We start from the raw sequence: 25659 nt of genomic DNA, 5'->3' as shown, positions 1-25659 counted from the left end.
AAACATTGTGTCACTTGAAACGATCTGTGTCAAAGAGATGGTGTGGCCTAATTAACGGTCATTCTAGACCTGAGCTTAGTGTTACACTGGAGAGGAACTGCTGCCTGCCCAGCTGGAGCTGCCCTGGTGCTGCCTGCCTCTCTGCTCTCTCTCTGATAGACTTAACACAAGGGGATTGTGTCAAGTGCTTATGTCCAGGGTGGATATAACAATGGATGGAACGTTCTAGATCCTGAGGAATATTCATGTTTTTGATTTCTGAAAATTATTTGTCGATCTATTTGAACCCATGGGAGAGACCTGCAGTAGAGAAACCTGAAACCAGGAGTAGAGAACAGAGAGGATTTATAGGTTATTGTCCCACACTAGGGACTCTAGTTTTATGTGTGATATTTGAGTCTGTTAAAAGCTATAACCATATGGCTGAGAAAAAAGAGAACGTCTCCAAGTTTGAGATGTTGAAACTTCTGGAGAAGTGCAGGAAAGAGAGAGACGATGCGGTGCACAGGGAGAGTATTATGAGGGAGAAGCTGAGACAGTACGAGTCCAGGATGAGGTCAACGGAGTTGCTGAAACAGAAATTCAAGACCATGACTTCGGAAAACAAGGAGCTGCGCAAGCATGTCAAGACTCTCCGCCAAGAGATAGGCCTGGAGGCGAGCCCCAAGTTCAACGGCAAAACCACCAAGGACATCATCTCTGACATGCACGAGAAGGAGCGCCAGTGCAGTTTCCTGGTGGAGAAAACAGGTAGACTCAGTTTGACCATTGATGATCTGACAGCAGAGCTGGCAAATGCTGTCACGTCCAAAACTCTTCTGGAATATCAGGTGCAGTCTTTACAGCAGAACCTGAAGGACATGACGAATAATCAACGCCGTTTGTTGAAACTCTGGGAGGATAAGAGATCTCAAAGAGAGCAGCTCACTCTCCCTGCGATAGGCCTACCCCAGAGGCCCGGAGAGAAATCTGTCTCTCACAAGGGAGTACAAACAGAGATGTCCATCGATTCAGCCCAGAAACTCCCACACAACGCGTTTCAGACCAAATCTTCTCCTTCACCACGATCACGACACCACAAGACAAGGTCTTCCATAGATAAACAAGGGGGATTAACAACATTGGGAAATGGTCATCAGCTGCGGAACGACAACCATCATACACTGGGAAATGGCCTCCAGCTGGGAAATGGGAATCATCAACGTGAAAAGGAGGATTTATTTCACTATGAAACCAATGAACACATACTATAAGGCTTTATAACATACTGTAAGGCTTTATAACACATACTGTAAGGCTTTATAACATACTGTAAGGCTTTATAACATACTGTAAGGCTTTATAACACATACTGTAAGGCTTTATAACATACTATAAGGCTTTATAACATACTGTAAGGCTTTATAACATACTGTAAGGCTTTATAACATACTGTAAGGCTTTATAACATACTGTAAGGCTTTATAACACATACTGTAAGGCTTTATAACATACTGTAAGGCTTTATAACATACTGTAAGTCTTTATAACACATACTGTAAGGCTTTATAACATACTATCAGGCTTTATAACATACTGTAAGGCTTTATAACATACTGTAAGGCTTTATAACATACTGTAAGGCTTTATAACATACTATCAGGCTTTATAACATACTGTAAGGCTTTATAACATACTGTAAGGCTTTATAACACATACTGTAAGGCTTTATAACATACTGTAAGGCTTTATAACACATACTGTAAGGCTTTATAACATACTGTAAGGCTTTATAACATACTGTAAGTCTTTATAACACATACTATAAGGCTTTATAACATACTGTAAGGCTTTATAACATACTGTAAGGCTTTATAACATACTGTAAGTCTTTATAACACATACTGTAAGGCTTTATAACATACTATAAGGCTTTATAACATACTATCAGGCTTTATAACATACTGTAAGGCTTTATAACATACTGTAAGGCTTTATAACACATACTGTAAGGCTTTATAACATACTATAAGGCTTTATAACACATACTGTAAGGCTTTATAACACATGCTGTAAGGCTTTATAACATACTGTAAGGCTTTATAACATACTGTAAGGCTTTATAACATACTGTAAGGCTTTATAACACATGCTGTAAGGCTTTATAACATACTGTAAGGCTTTATAACACATACTGTAAGGCTTTATAACATACTGTAAGGCTTTATAACATACTGTAAGGCTTTATAACACCTACTGTAAGGCTTTATAACATACTGTAAGGCTTTATAACACATACTGTAAGGCTTTATAACACATACTGTAAGGCTTTATAACATACTGTAAGGCTTTATAACATACTGTAACGCTTTATAACATACTGTAAGGCTGGCCATGCTTTCCACCCTGCTACCCCTACCCCAGTCAACAGCACTGCGCTCCCCACAGCAACTCGCCCAAACCTTCCCCACTTCTCCTTCACCCAAATCCAGATAGCTGATGTTCTGAAAGAGCTGCAAAATCAGGACCCCTACAAATCAGCCGGGCTAGACAATCTGGAACCTCTCTTTCTAAAATTATCTGCAGAAATTGTTGCAACCCCTATTACTAGCCTGTTCAACCTCTCTTTCGTATCATCTGAGATCCCCATAGATTGGAAAGCTGCCGCGGTCATCCCCCTCTTCAAAGGGGGAGACACTCTAGACCCAAACTGTTACAGACCTATATCTATCCTACCCTGTCTTTCTAAGGCCTTTGAAAGCCAAGTTAACAAACAGATTACTGACCATTTCGTATCTCACCGTACCTTCTCCGCTATGCAATCTGGTTTCTGAGCTGGTCATGGGTGCACCTCAGCCACGCTCAAGGTCCTAAACGACATCATAACCGCCATCGATTACTGTGCAGCCGTATTTATCGACCTGGCTAAGGCTTTCGACTCTGTCAATCACCACATTCTTATCGGCAGACTCAACAGCCTTGGTTTGTCAAATGATTGCCTCGCCTGGTTCACCAACTACTTGTCCGATAAAGTTCTGTGTGTCAAATTGGAGGGTCTGTTGTCTGGACCTCTGGCAGTCTCTGTGGGGGTGCCACAGGGTTCAATTCTCGAGCCGACTCTCTTCTCTGAATACTTCAATGATGTCGCTCTCGCTGCTGGTGATTCTTGGATCCACCTCTACGCAGACGACACTATTCTGTATACTTCTGACCCTTTGTTGGACACTGTGTTAACTAACCTTCAGATGAGCTTCAATGCCATACAACTCTCCTTCCGTGGCCTCCAACTGCTCTTATATGCAAGTAACACTAAACGCATGCTCTTCAACCGATCGCTGCCCGCACCTGCCCGCCCGTCCAACATCACTACTCTGGACAGTTCTGACTTAGAATATGTGGACAACTACAAATACCTAGGTGTCTGGTTAGACTGTAAACTCTCCTTCCGGACTCACATTAAACATCTCCAATCCAAAATTAAATCTAGAATTGGCTTCCTATTTCGCAACAAAGCATCCTTCACCCATGCTGCCAAACATACCCTCGTAAACCTGACCATCCTACCGATCCTTGACTTCGGCGATGTCATTTACAAAATAGCCTCCAGCACTCTTCTCAACAAATTGGATGCAGTCTATCACAGTGCCATCCGTTTTGTCACCAAAGCCCCATATACTACCCACCACTGTGACCTGTATGCTCTCGTTGGCTGGCCCTCGCTTCATACTGGTCGCCAAACCCACTGGCTCCAGGTCATCTACAAGTCTCTGATAGGTAAAGCCCCGCCTTATCTCAGCTCACTGGTCACTATAGCAGCACCCACCCGTAGCACGCACTCCAGCAGGTATTTCTCACTGGTCACCCCCAAAGCCAATTCCTCCTTTGGCTGCCTTTCCTTCCAGTTCTCTGCTGCCAATGACTGGAACGAACTGCAAAAATCACTGAAGCTGGAGACTCTTACCTCCCTCACTAGCTTTAAGCACCAGCTGTCAGAGCAGCTCACAGATCACTGCACATGCCCATTCAATCTACCTCATTCCCATACTGTATTTGTTTATTTATCTTGCTCCTTTGCACCCCAGTATCTCAACTGTGTTTAATTGTAATTACTTTGCCACCATGGCCTATTTATTGCCTTACCTCTCTTATCCTACCTCATTTGCACACACTGTATATAGATTTTTCTACTGTATTATTGATTGTATGTTTGTTTATTCCGTGTGTAACTGTGTTGTTGTATGTGTCGAACTGCTTTGCTTTATCTTGGCCAGGTCGCAGTTGTAAATGAGAACTTGTTCTCAACTGCCCAACCTGGTTAAATAAAGGTGAAATATATATATTTTTTAAAGGCTATATTTCGCTATGAAACCAATGAATACTTCAAATCAAATCAAATCAAATGTTATTTGTCACATACACATGGTTAGCAGATGTTAATGCGAGTGTAGCGAAATGCTTGTGCTTCTAGTTCCGACAATGCAGTAATAATTCAACAAGTAATCTAGCTAACAATTCCAAAACTACTACCTTATAGACACAAGTGTAAGGGGATAAAGAATATGTACATAAGGATATATGAAAAGATACAGTAAATGGTATTGAGTGCAGTATATACATATGAGATGAGTATGTAAACAAAGTGGCATAGTTAAAGTGGCTAGTGATACATGTATTACATAAAGATGCAGTAGATGATATAGAGTACAGTATATACGTATACATATGAGATGAATAATGTAGGGTATGTAAACATTATATTAGGTAGCATTGTTTAAAGTGGCTAGTGATACATTTTACATCATTTCCCATGAATTCCCATTATTAAAGTGGCTGGAGTTGAGTCAGTTTGTTGGCAGCAGCCACTCAATGTTAGTGGTTGCTGTTTAACAGTCTGATGGCCTTGAGATAGAAGCTGTTTTTCAGTCTCTCGGTCCCAGCTTTGATGCACCTGTACTGACCTCGCCTTCTGGATGATAGCGGGGTGAACAGGCAGTGGCTCGGGTGGTTGTTGTCCTTGATGATCTTTATGGCCTTCCTGTGACATCGGGTGGTGTAGGTGGCCTGGAGGGCAGGTAGTTTGCCCCCGGTGATGCGTTGTGCAGACCTCACTACCCTCTGGAGAGCCTTACGGTTGCGGGCGGAGCAGTTGCCGTACCAGGCGGTGATACAGCCCGCCAGGATGCTCTCGATTGTGCATCTGTAGAAGTTTGTGAGTGCTTTTGGTGACAAGCCGAATTTCTTCAGCCTCCTGAGGTTGAAGAGGCGCTGCTGCGCCTTCTTCACGATGCTGTCTGTGTGGGTGGACCAATTCAGTTTGTCTGTGATGTGTACGCCGAGGAACTTAAAACTTACTACCCTCTCCACTACTGTAAGGCTTTATAACACCTACTGTAAGGCTTTATAACACATACTGTAAGGCTTTATAACATACTATAAGGCTTTATAACACCTACTGTAAGGCTTTATAACATACTATAAGGCTTTATAACACCTACTGTAAGGCTTTATAACATACTGTAAGGCTTTATAACATACTGTAAGGCTTTATAACACATACTATAAGGCTTTATAACACCTACTGTAAGGCTTTATAACACATACTGTAAGGCTTTATAACACCTACTGTAAGGCTTTATAACATACTGTAAGGCTTTATAACATACTGTAAGGCCTTATAACACCTACTGTAAGGCTTTATAACACATACTATAAGGCTTTATAACATACTATAAGGCTTTATAACACCTACTGTAAGGCTTTATAACATACTGTAAGGCTTTATAACACCTACTGTAAGGCTTTATAACATACTATAAGGCTTTATAACATACTATAAGGCTTTATAACATACTGTAAGGCTTTATAACATACTGTAAGGCTTTATAACATACTGTAAGGCTTTATAACACATACTGTAAGGCTTTATAACACATACTGTAAGGCTTTATAACATACTGTAAGGCTTTATAACATACTGTAAGGCTTTATAACATACTGTAAGGCTTTATAACACATACTGTAAGGCTTTATAACACCTACTGTAAGGCTTTATAACATACTATAAGGCTTTATAACATACTGTAAGGCTTTATAACATACTGTAAGGCTTTATAACATACTATAAGGCTTTATAACACATACTGTAAGGCTTTATAACATACTATAAGGCTTTATAACACATACTGTAAGGCTTTATAACACATACTGTAAGGCTTTATAACATACTGTAAGGCTTTATAACATACTATAAGGCTTTATAACACATACTGTAAGGCTTTATAACATACTGTAAGGCTTTATAACACATACTGTAAGGCTTTATAACACCTACTGTAAGGCTTTATAACATACTATAAGGCTTTATAACATACTATAAGGCTTTATAACATACTGTAAGGCTTTATAACATACTGTAAGGCTTTATAACACATACTGTAAGGCTTTATAACACATACTGTAAGGCTTTATAACATACTATAAGGCTTTATAACACATACTGTAAGGCTTTATTTATTTTTTTGTAACAGTATTTTTATTGGAATTTCACAATTTTCACCCATATTAAGAGATACAACAACAGAGACAAAGCACACAGAACAAAAACAAGAAAAACAGCACCCACTTACACATATCTACGTGCATATATATACACATACATACATACACCCATGCATATACACACACATACGCATACATACACGCACACACACACACACATATACACACCCATACATACGTACACCATTTTCCTCTTCCCGCTCTGTGCTTCTCTCACCCCATCACCATCATTGCGTCTCTCAATACATACATTTTAAACAAACTTACAAACAGAAATTAAACAAAAAGCTCAGTTTAAACCAAGAGGTTAGGTTCCACACATGGAACGTACAGTGTAGTTCTGAAATACATAGATCCCCGCCATTCTAAGAGAATCCCTGCAGCATAATAGCTGATACCTCAGGTTCTAGGTAATTTAGATAAGGTTCCCATACTTTGTAGAACTGGTCTGTTTTAGAATGCAATGTACATGTCAGATATTCCAGAGGCACCCATTCAAATAGTATCTTATGCCAATCTTTAATAGAAGGAACCTTATCACTAATCCACTGTAAAAGGATGTTTTTCCTCGCTGCGAAGGTAAGGATGTTGTAAAGCCTCCTTTTACCGACAGAAGTAACATGCCTACTAGGGAGACCTAACAGTAAAGAAACTGGGTCCAATTCTAGATCAACCCCTAGGATCTTTTCAATTTCTTGCAGAACACCAGACCAGTATCTTTGTATTTTGGTACATGACCATAAACAATGTGTTAGGGTGCCTGTATCAGTTTTGCATTTAAGACACTGAGGGGAAGAGGAAGTGGGGCTAAGCATGTCTGCGATTTGGGGATATATGCAATCTGTGTATTATTCTTAATTGGATTGCTCTAGTACGGTTACATATAGATATTGTTTTTGCATATCTCCAAATGTCCTCCCACATCTCTTCGTCAATAGTAACAGACAATTCTTTCTCCCACACTTGTTTCACCCTCCGTGTGTTGACAGCAGAAAAGGACCTTAAAGTATCATAAAACAGACTTACAGACATTTTCCTTTGTGGGAAAAAAAGCATTCTTTCAATGACAGACACATCAGGGTTACCAATTAAGGTGGTGCTCTTCAGAATATAATGTCTTACTTGTAGGAAGCGGAAAAAGTCCTGCTTTGGGAGTCGATATTTCTCGACCATCTGCTCAAATGACAACAAAATCTTATCAGCAAATAAGTCATTTAGCCTGCGTATGCCCTTATTAAGCCATAAGTTAAAGCAAGCATCCAGCAATCCTGGACTGAAATCTGGGTTTTTAAGAATTGGGGTAAGAGCAGAGGTTAGTTTGGACCTTCCCAGGAAGCGTTGAACTGACCTCCATACTTTGAGTGTGTTAAGTGTAACGGGATTATTGCAGTGATCTTCTACAGACTTGAATCTTCTGAAAAATAAAAGATCCTGTAAGGGGTATTTTGAAAGAGAAGTCTCAATGTCTAACCAAATAGAGGAGTCATCATTTGTGATCCAGTCAGAAATATAACAAAGGTGGGCACACCGTTGATAGAACCTGATATTGTGCAGGTCCAAGCCGCCCATAGAACTTGGCAGCTGCAATATTGCCATCTTAAGTCTTGGCTTGCGTTTACTCCATATAAAGGAACTTAGCCATCCATTTACATCCTTTATTACCTTATTGGAGAGTAATACTGGGATCATTTGGATTGGGTAAAGCAGTCTAGGTAAAATGTTCATTTTCAAGAGGGATATTCTACACAACCAAGAAATCGGGAGAGAGTTCCAGCGATCCAGATCCTGTCTTATTGTATCAAACAAGGGAACAAAATTGGCTTTGTACATTAGCTGGAATTTAGGAGTTACAAATATACCCAGATACATGAAACCTGAGGGAGACCATTTAAAAGGGAAGGGGGGAGAAGTATTAGGTACAGAGTGTAGGCTACCAAGTGGTATAGCCTCTGACTTAGTAAGGTTAATCTTGTAGCCTGAGAATTCGCTGAATAATTCAATAATATTAATAAGAGATGTAATTGAAGTCTCGGGACTAGAGATGAATATCAGGACATCATCAGCATACAAGCTTATTTTATGGTGAACATCACCAATGAGCAGCCCCTGTATAGCAGGCGTTACCCTGATGGCCTCGGCTAGTGGTTCCATAATGAGTGCAAAGAGGAGGGGGGATAAAGGACAGCCCTGTCTGGTACCTCTGTGTATAGAGAAGCTATTTGACCGTAGCCCATTAGTAAGGAAAGCAGCCTGAGGATCATCATATAAAACTTTCACCCAATTTATAAAGTTGTCCCCCAGACCAAATTTATTTAGAGCAAATAATAGGTAAGACCACTCCACACGATCAAATGCTTTCTCAGCATCTAGGGAGAGCACAAGCCCATCCACAGCACTTTGTTGGTAGGCTTGAATTACATTAAGAAGCCGCCTGACGTTGTTGCATGACTTACGGCCCCTAATGAAGCCAGTTTGGTCTCCTTTCACAATTAGTGGCAGTGAGTCCTCTAATCTTGTGGCTAGAATTTTAGAAAGCAATTTTCTATACACATTCAGAAGGGAAGTTGGTCTGTACGAGGAACAAGACTCTGGACATTTTCCCTTTTTGAGAATAAGTGAAATGTTGGCTTCTCTCAGCGTTTGAGGGAGTTGGTCATTTGAAAATGAGTGGTTAAACATATCACGCAATGGCTCAAGGATCAGGCCATGGAACTCTTTATAGAACTCACTACAAAACCCGTCTGGTCCTGGGGCCTTACCATTTTGCAGATTCTTAATTGCGAACATTATCTCTTCCTTGGTAATAGGGGCATTAAGGAGGGACCTCTGCTCTTCGGAGATAGTAGGGAGCTCAATCTTACAAAAGAAGTTCTCCATTAATTTGGGTGCATCCTTTGGCAGTTCTGAGGCATAAAGGTTTGTATAAAATTTCTTAAATGAGTCACTTATCAATTTATTTTCATATAAATGATTACCATCAGAATCAGTAATAGTAGCAATTGACTGAGAGTCAGCCCTCTTTTTAGTTAGGTATGCCAAGTACTTTCCTGGCTTATCGCCATGTTCATATAGCTTTTGCCTGACAAATCTCATTTTCTTTTCAGCGTCCTGTGTTAGGAGAGAGTCTAACGTTGATCTAATGACTGATATTTCCTTTAATAGGGCAGGAGTGGGCGTTTTAATGTAGTCCTTCTCTTTAGTTCCTAATTCACCCTCTAACATTTTTTGCTTTTCGCGCTTTTTCCATCTCTTAGTAGCTTTGTATGACATAATCAGACCCCTGGCATACGCTTTACAGGTCTCCCAAAGGAGCGAGGGGTTATCTGTTGATTGAGAGTTAATAGAGAAAAATGCTTTAAACTCTGTTATAAAATATGATGTGAATGTATGGTCTTTAAGAATGGTTGTGTTCAACCTCCAATGTCTTGACCGATTGAATGCCCCGTTGAGTTTTATGTCCAGGATCACCTCAGCATGATCAGATATGACTATGCTTCCTATCCTAGTGGATAAAAACAGACTGCAAAGACGTCTTGGACATAAAAAAATAATCTATTCTAGTCTGACATCCATGAGGTGCAGAGAAAAAAATGAACTCTCTGTTGGAGGGATGAAAAGCTCTCCAGACATCCGCATACCCCAGATCATCACAAATAACTTTAAGTGACTTAGCTTGAGGAGAGAGTGAAGCTATACCACTGGGAAACTTATCAATAAGGGGTTCAACAAGCAGTTAAAATCTCCTCCAACCACTGCAGTGTCTGAGTTTAATTCTGAAAAGTCTAGAAATGCCTTAGTGAGGAAATCAGGGGGGTGAGCAGGGGGGAAGTAAACATTCATTATGGAAATGTTCTGCCCTTGTAAAGTACCATTAATTATAACAAAGCGACCAAATTAATCTTTCACACAATTCAAGACCTTAAGTGGTAAGTTATTTTTCACCAGAATTGCTTCACCTCTACTTCTGGATGTAAATGATGAGAAAAACACTTGACCAAACCCTCCTTGTTGTAATTTCAGGTGCTCCTTATCATCCAAATGAATTTCTTGCAACAGGGCAATATCAATATTTTCTTTTTTCCAAAAAAGACAGTACTTTCTTCCTTTTAATGGGGTTATGGCTCCCTCTAATGTTCCATGTACATACACGTAGTCTGTTATCTGCCATTGTATCTTGACCATTCAATATCCAGACTGGATCCTACTGTAAAAGTGTGGTGGTACCATTTTTCCATGTGTTGAACTCTCCTCTATCTCACTGAGCATAAACAAAAAATATGAACCCTGAACTCGAACTATACTAAACCCAAAAATTAAACATGTAAAGATCCAAAAGGGGGTTTTTCCACTAGCTATTAAGTCCGCATTGCCGCTCAATAGCCTCATCCTTTATATATATGGAAAAGAAAATCAATAGAAGAAGATTGAGGCTCTTCCACCTAAAACCAAGCCTGGGCACCAATATGGATTCACACATATCTCAGCCTGAGCTATAGCGGCTATTACTTTAGCAAGAAAAATAATAAAGATACGAATATTACTGAGCCGGAGTACGTGAGGACTCACACCACTGTTTCATGATCAGATTCAACCAAAAATAAACAAAGTTATTCAATGCTGTGGAGGTGCAGCTTAAAGTTATTTACCCGAGAGAGTCAGTAAACGCAGCAGCCTCTTCAGGTGTGTAGAGCTTTTTAGGTGATCCGTTGACCATAATCTTCAATGTGGCCGGGAACAACAGTGCGTAGTCCATCTTCATTCTCCTGAGTCGAGCCTTCGCCTCATCAAACGCTTTGCGTCTTCGTACGACCGCTGTGGAATAATCATTGAAGAATGAGACCTTTGGACCTTTATGTTGACTACCATCAGAGCCGATGTTTCTAGCCGCATCCATGACGCGCTGCTTGTCGGTGAAGTTGTGGAACTTTATAACCACCGGCCGTGGGCGCTGATTGGGACCGGGTATCGGTGCTTGAGAGCGATGGGCTCTGTCCAGCTTCACACGACCAGCCTTAGTGTCCATTTGTAGGTAGCCAGGGATCCATTCCTCAAAGAATTTTACTGAACGTGTCTCTTCAGAATTTTCCTGGAGTCCCACAACACGAATATTGCATCTGCGTCCTCGATTATCCAAGTCGTCAATGTGCTCCGCCATTTCGCGCACCTGTTTCTCAAGTGCTTTTATCTTAGCGTCCATAGATGTAGTTGAAGTTTCCACTGCAGCAATTCTTCCTTCCGCCTCAACAACACGTTTCACAACGCTCTGTATTTCAGCTGAATGGCCTGCTATTGCTTCCAAGACCGTTCTTATCTTAGCATCGATCACTTTAGTAATGTTATCAGTCATCTTTTGAATCATCAGGTCCATTGTGCCTGGATCCGCAATGGTGTTAGCTTCGCTAACGTTAGCTAGCTCCTCATGCACATCCACAGGGGTGGTGGTTTTAGTCGACTTCTTAGTAGTTCTATTGGGCATGTTGTCGGAGATTTTTGTGAAATAGTCGTCAAGACTCATTATATGGTAACTTATTTAGCCAATTCTACCACTTTTTCAAGCTAGGAGATTAATGTAAGAATATAAATTTTACGAATGCCACGAGAGCTCGTTGAAACACCGTGTTCTCTCTACGGCGCCATTTTGTCCCCCGTAAGGCTTTATAACATACTGTAAGGCTTTATAACATACTGTAAGGCTTTATAACACATACTGTAAGGCTTTATAACATACTGTAAGGCTTTATAACATACTGTAAGGCTTTATAACACATACTGTAAGGCTTTATAACATACTGTAAGGCTTTATAACATACTGTCAGGCTTTATAACATACTGTAAGGCTCTATAACACATACTCTTAAGCTTTATAACATACTGTAAGGCTTTATAACATACTGTAAGGCTCTATAACACATACTGTAAGGCTTTATAACACACTGTAAGGCTTTATAACATACTGTAAGGCTTTATAACACATACTGTAAGGCTTTATAACACACTAAGGCTTTATAACATACTGTAAGGCTTTATAACATACTATAAGGCTTTATAACACATACTGTGAGGCTTTATAACACATACTGTAAGGCTTTAGAACATATTGTAAGGCTTTATAACATACTGTAAGGCTTTATAACATACTGTGAGGCTTTATAACTTCTTAGGGCTTGGCCAGCGGGACACATGTCTACAACTTCCGGGGAAATTGGAGGGCACGCAATTCAAGTAAATAATCGTAAAAAAATGATGGATATTAAACATTTAGGTACATACAAGTGTCTTAAATCGGTTAAAAGATTAAATTCTTGTTCATCTAACTGTCTGATTTACAATTGGCTTTACAGTGAAAACATGCCATGAGATTGTTTGAGGACGGCGCCCCACATTAACATATTTTTCCACCGGCACAGGTTTCATGAATTCACAAATAGCGATAAAATATTCACTTACTTTTTAGAAAATCTTCCTCTGATTTGCAATCCAAAGGGTCCCAGCTACAACATGGATGGTTGTTTTGTTAGATAAAATCCTTCTTTATATCCCAAAAAGTCTGTTAAGTTGGCGCCATCGATTTGAGTAATCCACTCGTTCAACATGCAGAGAAAGGAATCCAAAAAGCTACCGCTAAACATTGTTAAAACAAGTCAAACTACGTTTCTATCTAATTTTCAAACACCTGAAGGTACCACGTTCATCTGTACAAACAATAGTACGCAAGTATAAATACCATGGGACCTCACAGCCATCATACCGCTCAGGAAGGAGACGTGTTCTGTCTCCTAGAGATGAACGTACTTTGGTGTGAAAAGTGCAAATCAATCCCAGAACAACAGCAAAGGACCTTGTGAAGATGCTGGAGGAACCGGTACAAAAGTATCTATATCCACAGTAAAACGAGTCCTTTATTGACATAACCTGAAAGGCCGCTCAGCAAGGAAGAAGCCACAGCTCCAGAATCGCCATAAAAAAGCCAGACTACGGTTTGCAAGTGCACATGGGAACAAAGTTCGTATTTTTTGGAGAAATGTCCTCTGGTCTGATGAAACAAAAATAGAACTGTTTGACCATAATGACCATCGTTATGTTTGGAGGAAAAAGGGGGAGGCTTGCAAGCCGAAGAACACCATCCCAACTGTGAAGCATGGGGGTAGCAGCATCATGTTGTGGGGGTGCTTTGCTGCAGGAGGGACTGGTGCACTTCGGAAGGAGAATTATGCGGAAGGAAAATTATGTGGATATGTTGAAGCAACATCTCAAGACATCAGGAAGTTAAAGCTTGGGCACAAATGGGTCTTCCAAATGGCAAAATGGCTTAAGGACAACAAAGTCAAGGTATTGGAGTGGCCATCACAAAGCCCTGACCTCAATCCCATAGAAAATTTGTGGGCAGAACTGAAAAAGCGTGTGCAAGCAAGGTGGCCTATAAACCTGACTCAGTTACTCCAGCTCTGTCAGGAGGAATGGGCCAAAATTCACCCAAATTATTGTGGGACTCTTGTGAAAGGCTACCCAAAACGTTTGACCCAAGTTAAACAATTTAAAGGCAATGCTGCCAAATACTAATTGAGTGTATGTAAACTTCTGACCCACTGGGAATGTGATGAAAGAAATAAAAGCTGAAATAAATAATTCTCACTTATATTATTCTGACATTTCACATTCTTAAAATAAGTGGTGGTCCTAACTGACCTAAAACAGGATTTTTTTTCTAGGATTAAATGTCAGGAATTGGGAAAAACTGAGTTTAAATGTATTTGGCTAAGGTGTATGTAAACTTCCGACTTCAACTGTAATTATGCCAAAACATGATTCAAAAATATAATTCACTGACAGCAAGACAGCTAATTTAACACTAGTCTCGTGAGCAGTCAAATTGACATTTACAGTTACTGGCTTGGCTAGTGTGGGAGAAATGACATACATGATTATAGTAACACAAGTTACTGGCTTGGCTAGTCAAACTAACATTGGTTAGCCTTTAATAAACTGGCTACGGCAGTTTATTTATTTCACCTTTATTTAACCAGGTAGGCCAGTTGAGAACACCTTTATTTAACCAGGTAGGCCAGTTGAGAACACCTTTATTTAACCAGGTAGGCCAGTTGAGAACACCTTTATTTAACCAGGTAGGCCAGTTGAGAACACCTTTATTTAACCAGGTAGGCCAGTTGAGAACACCTTTATTTAACCAGGTAGGCCAGTTGAGAACACCTTTATTTAACCAGGTAGGCCAGTTGAGAACACCTTTATTTAACCAGGTAGCCTAGTTGAGAACACCTTTATTTAACCAGGTAGGCCAGTTGAGAACACCTTTATCTAACCAGGTAGGCCAGTTGAGAACACCTTTATTTAACCAGGTAGCCTAGTTGAGAACACCTTTATTTAACCAGGTAGGCCAGTTGAGAACACATTTATTTAACCAGGTAGCCTAGTTGAGAACACCTTTATTTAACCAGGTAGGCTGGTTGAGAACACCTTTATTTAACCAGGTAGGCTAGTTGAGAACACCTTTATATAACCAGGTAGGCCAGTTGAGAACACCTTTATTTCACCAGGTAGCCTAGTTGAGAAAACCTTTATTTAACCAGGTAGGCTAGTTGAGAACACCTTTATTTCACCAGGTAGGCCAGTTGAGAACACCTTTATTTCACCAGGTAGCCTAGTTGAGAACACCTTTATTTAACCAGGTAGCCTAGTTGAGAACACCTTTATTTAACCAGGTAGGCCAGTTGAGAACACCTTTATTTAACCAGGTAGGCCAGTTGAGAACACCTTTATTTAACCAGGTAGGCCAGTTGAGAACACCTTTATTTAACCAGGTAGGCTAGTTGAGAACACCTTTATTTAACCAGGTAGCCTAGTTGAGAACAAGTTCTCATTTGCAACTGCGACCTGGCCAAGATAAAGCATAGCAGTGTGAACAGACAACAACACAGAGTTACACATGGAATAAACAATAAACAAGTCAACATAGTAAACATAGTAGAAAAAAAAGAATCTATATACATTGTGTGCAAAAAGCATGAGGAGGTAGGCAATAAATAGGCCATAGGAGTGAATAATTACAATTTAGCAGATTAACACTGGAGTGAAAAATGATCAGATGAACATGTGCAAGTAGAGATACTGGTGTGCAAAAGAGCAGAAAAGTAAATAAAATAAAAACAGTATGGGGATGAGGTAGGTAAATTGGGTGGGCTATATACCGATGGACTATGTACAGCTGCAGCGATCGGTTAGCTGCTCAGATAGCAGATGTTTAAAGTTGGTGAGGAAGATAAAAGTCTCCAACTTCAGAGATTTTTGCAATTCGTTCCAGTCACAGGCAGCAGAGAACTGGAAGGAAAGGCGGCCAAATGAGGTGTTGGCTTTAGGGATGATCAGTGAGATACACCTGCTGGAGCGCGTGCTACGGGTGGGTGTTGCCATCGTGACCAGTGAGCTGAGATAAGGTGGAGCTTTACCTAGCATAGACTTGTAGATGAACACCATGGGACCTTTTGAATGCTTAGCAGGACAAGAAAATGGCCCGATTCACACACTTATCGAGGGAATACGTACTGGTCATTCCTACTGCCTCTGATCTGGCAAACTCACTAAACACAAATGCATCTTTTGTAAATTATGTCTGAGTGTTGGAGTGTGCCCCTGGATATGCATAAATTTTAAAAACACAAAAATGGTGCCGTTTGCTTTGTTTAATATAAGGAATTTTAAATGATTTATACTTTTACTTTGGATACTTAAGTATATTTTATCAATTACAATTTATTTTGATTCTTAAGTATATTTTAAACTAAATACTTTTAGACTTTTGCTCAAGTAGGATATACTGGGTAACTTTCACTTTTACTTGAGTAACTTTCTATTATGGTATCTATACTTTTACTCAAGTATCACAATTGGATACTTTTTACACCACTGGTCAACGGTGTTTCCTCTTCATACGTTCAGGACAATTCCAATTGCATGCTGCACATTTCACTCCAAAACAGATCTTATTTCCGTCTCTGGCGCACGCGCACGCACACACACGCACAGGAAGCAGCTCGAGTTTTCATTGGAGGCTGTGTTTCATCCTACAGCCATTGGCTGTCTTCATCACGAGGGGTCTGTACGGAAGATCCTATTGGTTCCAAGTTTAGCAGTTTGCAAATTTGCCTGAGTAGACAGGGTGTTGAAATATACTTTTTATGACAAGTTAAGGTGCCAACAAATTTTATAGTCATCATAAGAATGTTGTACTGTCATATACAAAATATCAGGTCCTTCCTCGACGGGGATCGATCAACTTCACGTTTTTAGGCTTCGGCCCACCACCTAATTTATTTGTGACAGACCACAGAGTTTCTAAAACCCAAGAGGCGCAACATCACGACCTTCCCGGGAACGCTTCCGAAACGGACCAAACAGACTAGGTCGGGGTTTGGCGTTTGACAAGTCAATGAGAGAAGTGAAACAATTATTCATGAATTAATAATTTTCTCGAAATCTAATGGCAGAACCGAGATTCGAGCCAAAGTCTTAAGTAATTGAACATGTTATTACTCCAACCTCGTGAAAGTGACATATTTTAATTTTCTTTAAAAAAAAAAAACTTTTGTATCGATGGAGAGTGCCTTTGATTTTTGACGGCATGCACATGCGCAGTTCGGCGGCGAGACCTGATGAAGTGTTTTCTACGCATGTTCTTCATCAGCCAGCGTCGCCATGACGTCGCTTTACAACTGTGGTGTGGATTTGTCTCTGAGAAGCAGTTTCAGCCTCTCTTCTTCATGCTGTCGTCTCTCTGGACTGACTTTGAAAAAAGGGGGGTCCTGACATGTCCTTTGAATGCATGTGCCGCGCTTATACGAGAAACTGCACAGAAGTGGAATATTCTCTAGGATTTTGACAACTAGCTGGCATAATTGTTTTTTTTTTTAAACACCTTTTTTTTTTTTGCAGTCGAATCAAAAATCTTTATATCGAAACAAAATGTTTTCATCGGATCAAAGTTGTTGTTGGTTCGTTCGTAAGGTAAGCACTGCCCTATTTAAACAACTAAACCACAGCTAGCTAGTTAGTTACCCAATTACAGTAGCTAGCTTTGCTATTAACTAACTAGCTAGCTAGTAACAGTAGCTACATTTCATTGCTAGTATAACATCAACAACACAAGTTGTTGCTGGCTGTCTGTAATCGTAGAAAAGCTAGCTAGATTTTCAAGTTTCACATAAACTAGGTAACTTAGTAGTTTAACGTAGCATTCAGCTTTGACCGGAGGGTCTGGATCCAAGCTACAATTTCTAGCCCAATACATACCACCCAAAACCCGCACAAGACGCCTGGAAACCAGCCCAATAGTTTGTTTTTCACAGCAAGAGTGGAGTTGCCATATTTATACAACAAAACCCTTTCCCATAATGTTATCGATCCAATTAGAAGGGATAACATAGTAATTTGTAACGACATTAGAAGTGTAATTCGTGTTTCCTCAAAATAATAGTTATTGCAAGCTATGACTGAATATGTGGCAAGAGAAAATAATTAACCCTTATTAAACTCGCCAGATCAGTTTCCATCAATGGATGTCGATTTAGCTCGTTTGACTGCTATGATTAAGAAATAAGGCACAAGGGGGTATGCTAAATGACCAATATACCACGGCTAAGGGCTGTTCTTAAGCATGACGCAAAGCTGAGTGCCCGGATACAGCTCTTAGCCGTGATATATTGACCACAACCCCCGGGGTGCCTTATTGCTATAATAAACTGTGTACCAACGCAATTAAAAGTCATATTTTCTCATACCCCATGGTATATGGTCTGGTATACCGCCGCTTTCAGTCAATCTACATTCAGGTATAAAACCAGGTTTATTATTGTAAATAAATCCCCTTTGCGTATGTCTGTAACATAGATGAATCCAACAGGAGAGTTTGAGTGATGAAAGTTGGACCGAGGATCTCAATCTCTGAGCAAGAACCACTTGGACTTCCTTTAAAATGTTCATGTTAGGCTATTTTCTGGCAATTTAGCTGTTATTATGTGACAGATGTTAATACTATAAACCGTTATAAATGTCCCACTTCCTGAGATTGACTTCTCATATCAATAGGCATAAGCTACAGACTAAAATCTGGGTTGATGATTATGATTCAGTTTTGCCAGGGTTCGCTTAGATAAAAGCAGGTAGCCTATAGCCCCTGACGTAAACTGAACTATTTAGCAGCTTGCTTAGTTCAAATGAAGACTAATTTATTCAACATGAATAGCGAAGCAATTTGAGTGCTTGTGTTTCCCAGTAGCATGAATTAGGCTCCTGAGGAAGGGGTCATAATTTCAGACAAAAGTTTCTACACACTAACTCAAGGGTTTTTCTTTATTTTTGAGTTTATAAATTGTAGAATAATCGTGAAGACATCAACATTTATGAAATAACACATCGAATCACGTAGTAAGCACAAATATATTTGATATTCTTCAAATAGCCACCCTTTGCCTTGATGACAGCTTTGCACACTCTTGGCGTTCTCTCAACCAGCTTCATGAGGAATGCTTTTCCAACAGTCTTGAAGGAGTTCCCACATATGTTGAGTACTTGTTGTCTACTTTTCCTTCACTAGGCGGTCCAACTCATCCCAAACCATCTCAAATTGTGTTGAGGTCGGGTGATTGTGGATGCCAGGACTCAATCACTCTCCTTCTTGGTCAAATAGTCCTTACACAGCCTGGAGGTGTGTTTTGGGTCATAGTCCTGTTGAAAAACAAATGATAGTCACACTAAGCGCAAACCAGATGGGATGGCGTATTGCTGCAGAATGCTGTGGTAGCCATGCTGGTTAAGAGTCCCTTGAATTCTAAATAAATCACTGACAGTGTCACCAGTAGGGTTGCACATTTTGGGGAATATTCACAGGTGGAAACCTTCTGTGGGAATTAATGTGAATTAACAGGAATATATGCAAATTAATATTAATACCATTTAAATGTTTTTTTGCATTGGATATATTTACCACATCATATGGAGAGAATTGCAAATGATTAAATCCTTCCTATAGAAAAAAAAACAGTAGTTACGAATTTAACTTTAATTAAATTTGTTGACTCTTTACATGGGGTGATTTGACAGAACAACAAAAGGGAATATTGAATGATCCATCGCATCTCCCCAAAAAACATTTTCAACATACATCTGTAAAATGATAGTCTAGAAACTAAAGCTTTGGTTGTCTTCCTATCATGCTTCCATGTCTTCTCCCTGGACCTCCTCAATGTCCACCTCTTGAACATCAGACTCCAAGGCCTCATCTTCACTGTCACTTTCCAACCTTGTTGACGATGTCTCGTTGTCAGGCTCAAAAAGCTAGGACCAGTTGCACTCTTGAGGCAGCTGATGTTGGTGGGATTTGGAGGATGATGGAGGCAACGGGGGAAAGACCCTCCGATCCACAAAGTCCCTTCCACCAGGTGGCTGATGCGATATGTTGGACTGCCAAGAACCTTGCCCTCCTCCAGGCCAAGGTGGCGAGACACGGTAGTGATGACACCATAGGCCTTGTTGATCTCTGCACCAGACAGGATGCTCTAGCCAGCATACTTGGGGTCCAACATGTACGCTGCGGTGTGGATGGGCTTCAGGCAGAAGTAACTGCGTTTCCTCTGCTTGGAGAAACAGTGAAGTTGGCAGGGCAGTACGGATTTATTCTCTTAAATCTGCAAGCAGAGTCTGAACATCAGACAGGATGGCATTGTCTCCCTCAATCTGTGCAATGGCTACTGCTATAGGTTTCAGGAGTTTCTGGCTGCTTACCACTCTCTCCCAAAATACATCATCCTGGAGGATCCTCTTGATTGGGCTGTCCATATCGGCAGACTTCGGAGATTGTCAAACATGACACACCACCCTGTGTTGCTGGGCAGCTTCAATGTGGTGCTCTCATTCTTCTCACTTTGTTTGGTGAGGTAGATTGCTGCTATAACTTGATGACCCTTCACATACCTAACCATTTCCTTGGCTCTCTTGTAGAGTGTATCCATTGTTTTCAGTGCCATGATGTCCTTGAGGAGCAGATTCAATGCATGAGCAGCACAGCCAATGGGTGTGATGTGAGGGTAGGACTCCTCCCACTTTAGACCAAGCAGCCTTCATGTTCGCAGCATTGTTTGTCACCAGTGCAAATACCTTCTGTGGTCCAAGGTCATTGACTGCCTTCAGCTCATCTGCAATGTAGAGACCTGTGTGTCTGTTGTCCCTTGTCTGTGCTCTTGTAGAATACTGGTTGGAGGGATATGTGCTGGGCGAAGAACATTCAGAAATCTCTTAAAATACACATTGCCTGTGAGCATCAGCGGTGAACCAGTTTCATACACAGCTCGAGCAAGACATTCATCAGCATTTCTCTGACTACGTTCCTCCATTGAGTCCAAAAAACTTTGAATTCCAGGAGGACCATGAGCTGTTGACTATGGATAAGGTGTCTGATTCATCATTTACACCTCGAATAGAAGTAGAGGGGCTTTTGTCAGAGGTTTCTTGTTGTGAGCACTGAGGGAACTTTATGCACTTGGCCAGATGATTCTGCATCTTTGTTGTGTTCTTCACATACGATTTGCCACACTATTTGCAAATGTACACAGCTTTTCCTACTACATTTGCTGCAGTGAAATGTCTCCACACATCAGATGGTGCCCGTGGCATTTTCCTGTAAAGATTAGAACAAAATTAGTTGAAAAAAAACAACAAATACAATTCCATGTACAGATAAATAGTTAAGCAGTTAGATTAAACAACTCCTTTGTAAGATGTTTTAAAATGAAACATGTATGGAAACAGGTGAAATAACACTCCTCAGTTAGCAGGCTCAATCGAGCTAAAACCCACATGGTAGCAAAAACTAACTAGCAGAAATTGTTAAGAAGTTAGAAATGATTTAAGCACACTTTGCTGTAGGCTACTATTTACTAGTTAACAAAAATAATGTATGTCGTATAAAATATATTCACCCCACCCAGTATTGTAATCAAAACTTACCAGAAAGCATGTAGTCCTTGGCTCAGACAGTGTAGTAGTGTGGGATCAATAGCATCTGGTTAGTGTGCAAGATCTTGAGAATCAGCTGTACATGTGATGGAGGAATGCACTGTGCATGCAGAGGGTTGCAATTCCATTGAATTGAGGATAGTTTAACCTAGAATTGCCTTATGTGTATCCCACAAAAAAAATGTTGAAGGTTATAAGCTAACTTTTAAAAAGAAATGTATTTAAGCAAAATTCTCCAAATTCCCGGGTTGAACTTCCCAAGGAAAAATCCTGGAATATTTCAGACCCTTTTGCAACCCTAGTAGAGGGACGGGTTTATTCTCGCTGAAGAACACTCAACGGTGTTCATATGTATCGAGGTGGAGTGCGATTTGCTAGCAACAACATTGAGGCGCCATCAGTCGATGCTTGTAAAAATGTCAATTCTGAAAACCCTGACCTCTACCTATGTTTGTTATGTACAACTATGTGCCATTCACTGAGATGAGTAACACAAATTAGGGGAAAAGTCAGTGGTTGTATTCGGGAAGTTTTAAATATATATATTTTTCTAGTATTAATTTCTGCACACTGGGGGAGGAATGCGATTGTACAGAACAAACATAGTTACGGGTAATCGTTTTCAGAATTGGTGTTTTTCTAACAAGCATCGACTGACAGTTTCTCTGTTGTTGCTAGCAAATCACGCGACCAGTTATCAGAACTCAACTCCACCTCGATAAAAGAGAACAGAGTTCAGCGTTCCTCGGCTAGACTTATTCAGGCTAACGTTTTCAGGTAACACAATTCTGGCATACCAGTCACTTCCCAATGTGATGTATTGTATCTGCGGAATGAATGTTGGTGTTTCCAGGTGATTTGTTGGAGAGCAGTAGCCAGTATGGCGTGGTCTGTCCTGCTGCTGCTGCCCACCACAGCTCTGTTTGTACTTCTCATCAGATTCAGTCTGTTTCACCCGATACTCTGGATATCAGGTAAGAGAAGCTTTCACAAGCCAATACACTCACCTAGTACACAATGTCAAAATGTTTTAGTTCACTCTAGCCAGTCAGACTAACTTACCTTACTGTAGTCGTTCTCTGGTTGTGTAGCCAGTCAGACTAACTTACCTTACTGTAGTCGTTCTCTGGTTGTGTAGCCAGTCAGACTAACTTACCTTACTGTAGTCGTTCTCTGGTTGTGTAGCCAGTCAGACTAACTTACCTTACTGTAGTCGTTCTCTGGTTGTGTAGCCAGTCAGACTAACTTACCTTACTGTAGTCGTTCTCTGGTTGTGTAGCCAGTCAGACTAACTTACCTTACTGTAGTCGTTCTCTGGTTGTGTAGCCAGTCAGACTAACTTACCTTACTGTAGTCGTTCTCTGGCTGTGTAGCCAGTCAGACTAACTTACCTTACTGTAGTCGTTCTCTGGTTGTGTAGCCAGTCAGACTAACTTACCTTACTGTAGTCAGCTAAGACAGTTATGTCGGAGACTGCTTGTAAGCACATTATTCTAATGTCTCGTTCTAGAATGCTATTAATTATGTGTTGTCTGCTTCTAGAATGCCTGTCCCTATTGACCAGTGCCAGTGCCATCTTCTCCTTCATTCTGCTATGTGGAGTGGTATTGATGGTGGGCTTCTTCAACCTGGAGTATTACACAGGTGAGCCAGTAGCTGAAGGGTTCTCCCAGGGTTCTCCCAGGGGATCACACTTCTGAGTGGAAGGAGCCAGAGGTGATTGCTGCACTCCATCTCTTGAGATTGAATCAGGCTGCGTGGGTGGAACCAGGACAATGCAATTACTGTATACATATATATATAAATGATGCTCTCACTGTACTGTAGGTGGCTTTGTACATGGAGGTGCCAATGTCCTGGGACAACAGTCCCAGCATTCACCCTGTATATGGAGGTGCCAATGTCCTGGGACAACAGTCCCAGCATTCACCCTGTATATGGAGGTGCCAATGTCCTGGGACAACAGTCCCAGCATTCACCCTGTATATGGAGGTGCCAATGTCCTGGGACAACAGTCCCAGCATTCACCCTGTTTTACTAATTGTTTGATTAATTGATTGATTCCCACCAGTCGTCCCATCCATCGCCTGTTCCAAGATCGCCCTCCTGGGTCAGGTGCTCCACCCCCGTCAGTTCGTCCACTCACTGGTGCACTGCATCATGGGTGTTGTAGTAGCTTGGTGTTGTGCCTTCACCATCGGAGGGCGCTACAGGTCCTTGGGGCACTCCTGTACACAGGATGAGAGGTGAGACACCACACATGTTTAGGTTTACCTGGCATACACACAGGGATGGAAATTAATTTAAATATAGGTTGTATTTACAATGGTGTTTGTTCTTCACTGGTTGTGCTTTTCTTGTGGCAACAGGTCACACATCTTGCTGCTGTGATGGCGCACTGTGGGATACATTTTTTATTTAACCTTTATTTAACTCGGTTAAGAACAAATGATTATTTACAATGACGGCCTAGGAACAGTGGGTTAACTTCCTTGTTCAGGGGCAGAACGACAGATTTTACCTTGTCAGTTTGGGGATTCGATCCAGCAACTTTTGGTTACTGGCCCAACGCTCTAACCACTAGGCTGCCTGCCTATTTCACCCAGTAGATATGGGAGTTTGGCAAAATGTGATTTATTTTCTAATTCTTTGTGGATCTGTGGAAAATATGTGTCTCTAATATGCTTATACATTTGGCAGGAGGTTAGGAAGTGCAGCTCAGTTTCCACCTCATTTTGTGGGCAGTGAGCACAAAGAATGTCTTCTCAATAGCAAGGCTATGCTCACTGAGTCTGTACATAGTCAAAGCTTTCCTTAACTCTTGATGCTACCCATCCCGGATCCGGGATCGTGACTACGGCTCAAGCTCATTAGCATAACACAAAATGTGAAAAAATATTCTTAGACATATTTAACCTCCACACCTACACAAGTCCAATAGCTCAAATGAAAGATAAACACCTTGTTCATCTACCCAGCAAGTCAGATTTCTAAAATGTTTTACGGCGAAAACATAGCACACATTTATATTAGACCACCACCGAAACAAAAGGCAAACGGCGGCCATTTTGTCCCAGAAAATATAAAATTTAAAAGTAGGATTAAAAAATAAATAATTCACTAACCTTTTGAAAATCTTCATCAGATGACAGTAATATTACATGTTACACAGTACATTTTTTTTTTTTTCAATAATATGCCATTAATATCCATAAATCTCTGTTTACAATGACGACATTTCAAAAAATGCTACTCAAAATGTCCGGAGAAATTATGATAGCTCTGACAGATAACGTCAGATAACAAGCAATAAACATGACTAAATATACATGTTCTACATATAGTTACAAAGATACACTTCTTCTTAATACAACCACTGTGTTACATTTATTTTTAACGTTACAGAATTCGTTCACTAGTCTATGCTATGAGTCGGTGCTCAGATATTAGCAGTGTCTCCTCTACGTTTGGAGTCCACAGAAACCCAAAATAACCACATAAATATTCCCTTACCTTTGATGTTCTTCGATCAGAAGACGTAGAAGGAGTCATACTTACCCAATACATCGTTTGGTTTCAAGTTGTGCGTCTTTGTATTAGCATATGCTAACAGCTTCAGCTGAAATGCACCCAAAATAACTTCTGCTCCTTCTGGTCCCGCACTCTTGCGCAATCAAACTTCAAAATTACATATTATATGTCGACTAAACTGGTCAAACTAAGTGCAGAATCGAGCAAAATGATGTTTTTATCATGTAAAACAATGATAATCGCAAACAAACGAACCGGCTTCAACTGGTGTCTATTGGAAAAGAACGTTCTCCAAATCGGCCGCGCGCAATAGAGTGCATGTATGTGAGAGTGAACCGGGCATTTTCGCCCGCCAAAGGATGAGGGAGCGCGAAATTCAAACAATGAACGTGCCAATTGAAAGCAGACATCGCGCTGAACAAATACATACTGTTCCCAGATCGGTAGCTGCCTGGGAAGGGTGGGGGCGATGACGTCAAAGTTGACCCAACTTTTCTCTTGACAAGAGAGAGTTTGGGAGAAAGGCTGCCCTGAGAGTTCTGCTTTACATACAGACATAATTTAAACGGT

General features: G+C 40.7%; 2 protein-coding genes across 3 annotated transcripts in view; both read left to right on the top strand.

Annotated features, from left to right (window-relative positions):
* Nucleotides 1–419: 419 nt before the first annotated feature.
* zgc:113691 (uncharacterized protein LOC503529 homolog) lies at nucleotides 420–1253 on the top strand. The gene has a single exon (XM_024416737.1). It carries the CDS (start codon nucleotides 420–422, stop codon nucleotides 1251–1253), a length of 834 nt encoding a protein of 277 aa, XP_024272505.1.
* A 15918-nt stretch (nucleotides 1254–17171) lies between these two features.
* Nucleotides 17172–25659, top strand: part of ndc1 (NDC1 transmembrane nucleoporin) — a 44001-nt gene continuing 35513 nt past the window's right edge. The window contains exons 1-4 of one of the 2 annotated variants that reach the window (XM_042329244.1): nucleotides 17172–17553; nucleotides 22412–22532; nucleotides 23101–23202; nucleotides 23630–23804. In XM_042329244.1, the coding sequence (XP_042185178.1) occupies nucleotides 17512–17553; nucleotides 22412–22532; nucleotides 23101–23202; nucleotides 23630–23804 (440 nt within the window). In that variant the 5' untranslated portion in view covers nucleotides 17172–17511. The remainder of the gene's footprint in view (nucleotides 17554–22411; nucleotides 22533–23100; nucleotides 23203–23629; nucleotides 23805–25659) is intronic. The other variant, XM_042329243.1, reaches the window with a different exon arrangement.

This window comes from Oncorhynchus tshawytscha, linkage group LG10 (assembly GCF_018296145.1).
Source record: "Oncorhynchus tshawytscha isolate Ot180627B linkage group LG10, Otsh_v2.0, whole genome shotgun sequence".
Lineage (NCBI taxonomy): Eukaryota > Metazoa > Chordata > Actinopteri > Salmoniformes > Salmonidae > Oncorhynchus > Oncorhynchus tshawytscha.
The sequence above is the reverse complement of the archived record's forward strand: the minus strand, read 5'-3'. Positions and strand labels throughout refer to the sequence as shown.

What these genes read in the sequence shown, in the direction of transcription:
- zgc:113691 (XM_024416737.1), top strand. Translation starts at nt 420, where the DNA reads ATGGCTGAGAAAAAAGAGAACGTCTCCAAGTTTGAGATGTTGAAACTT.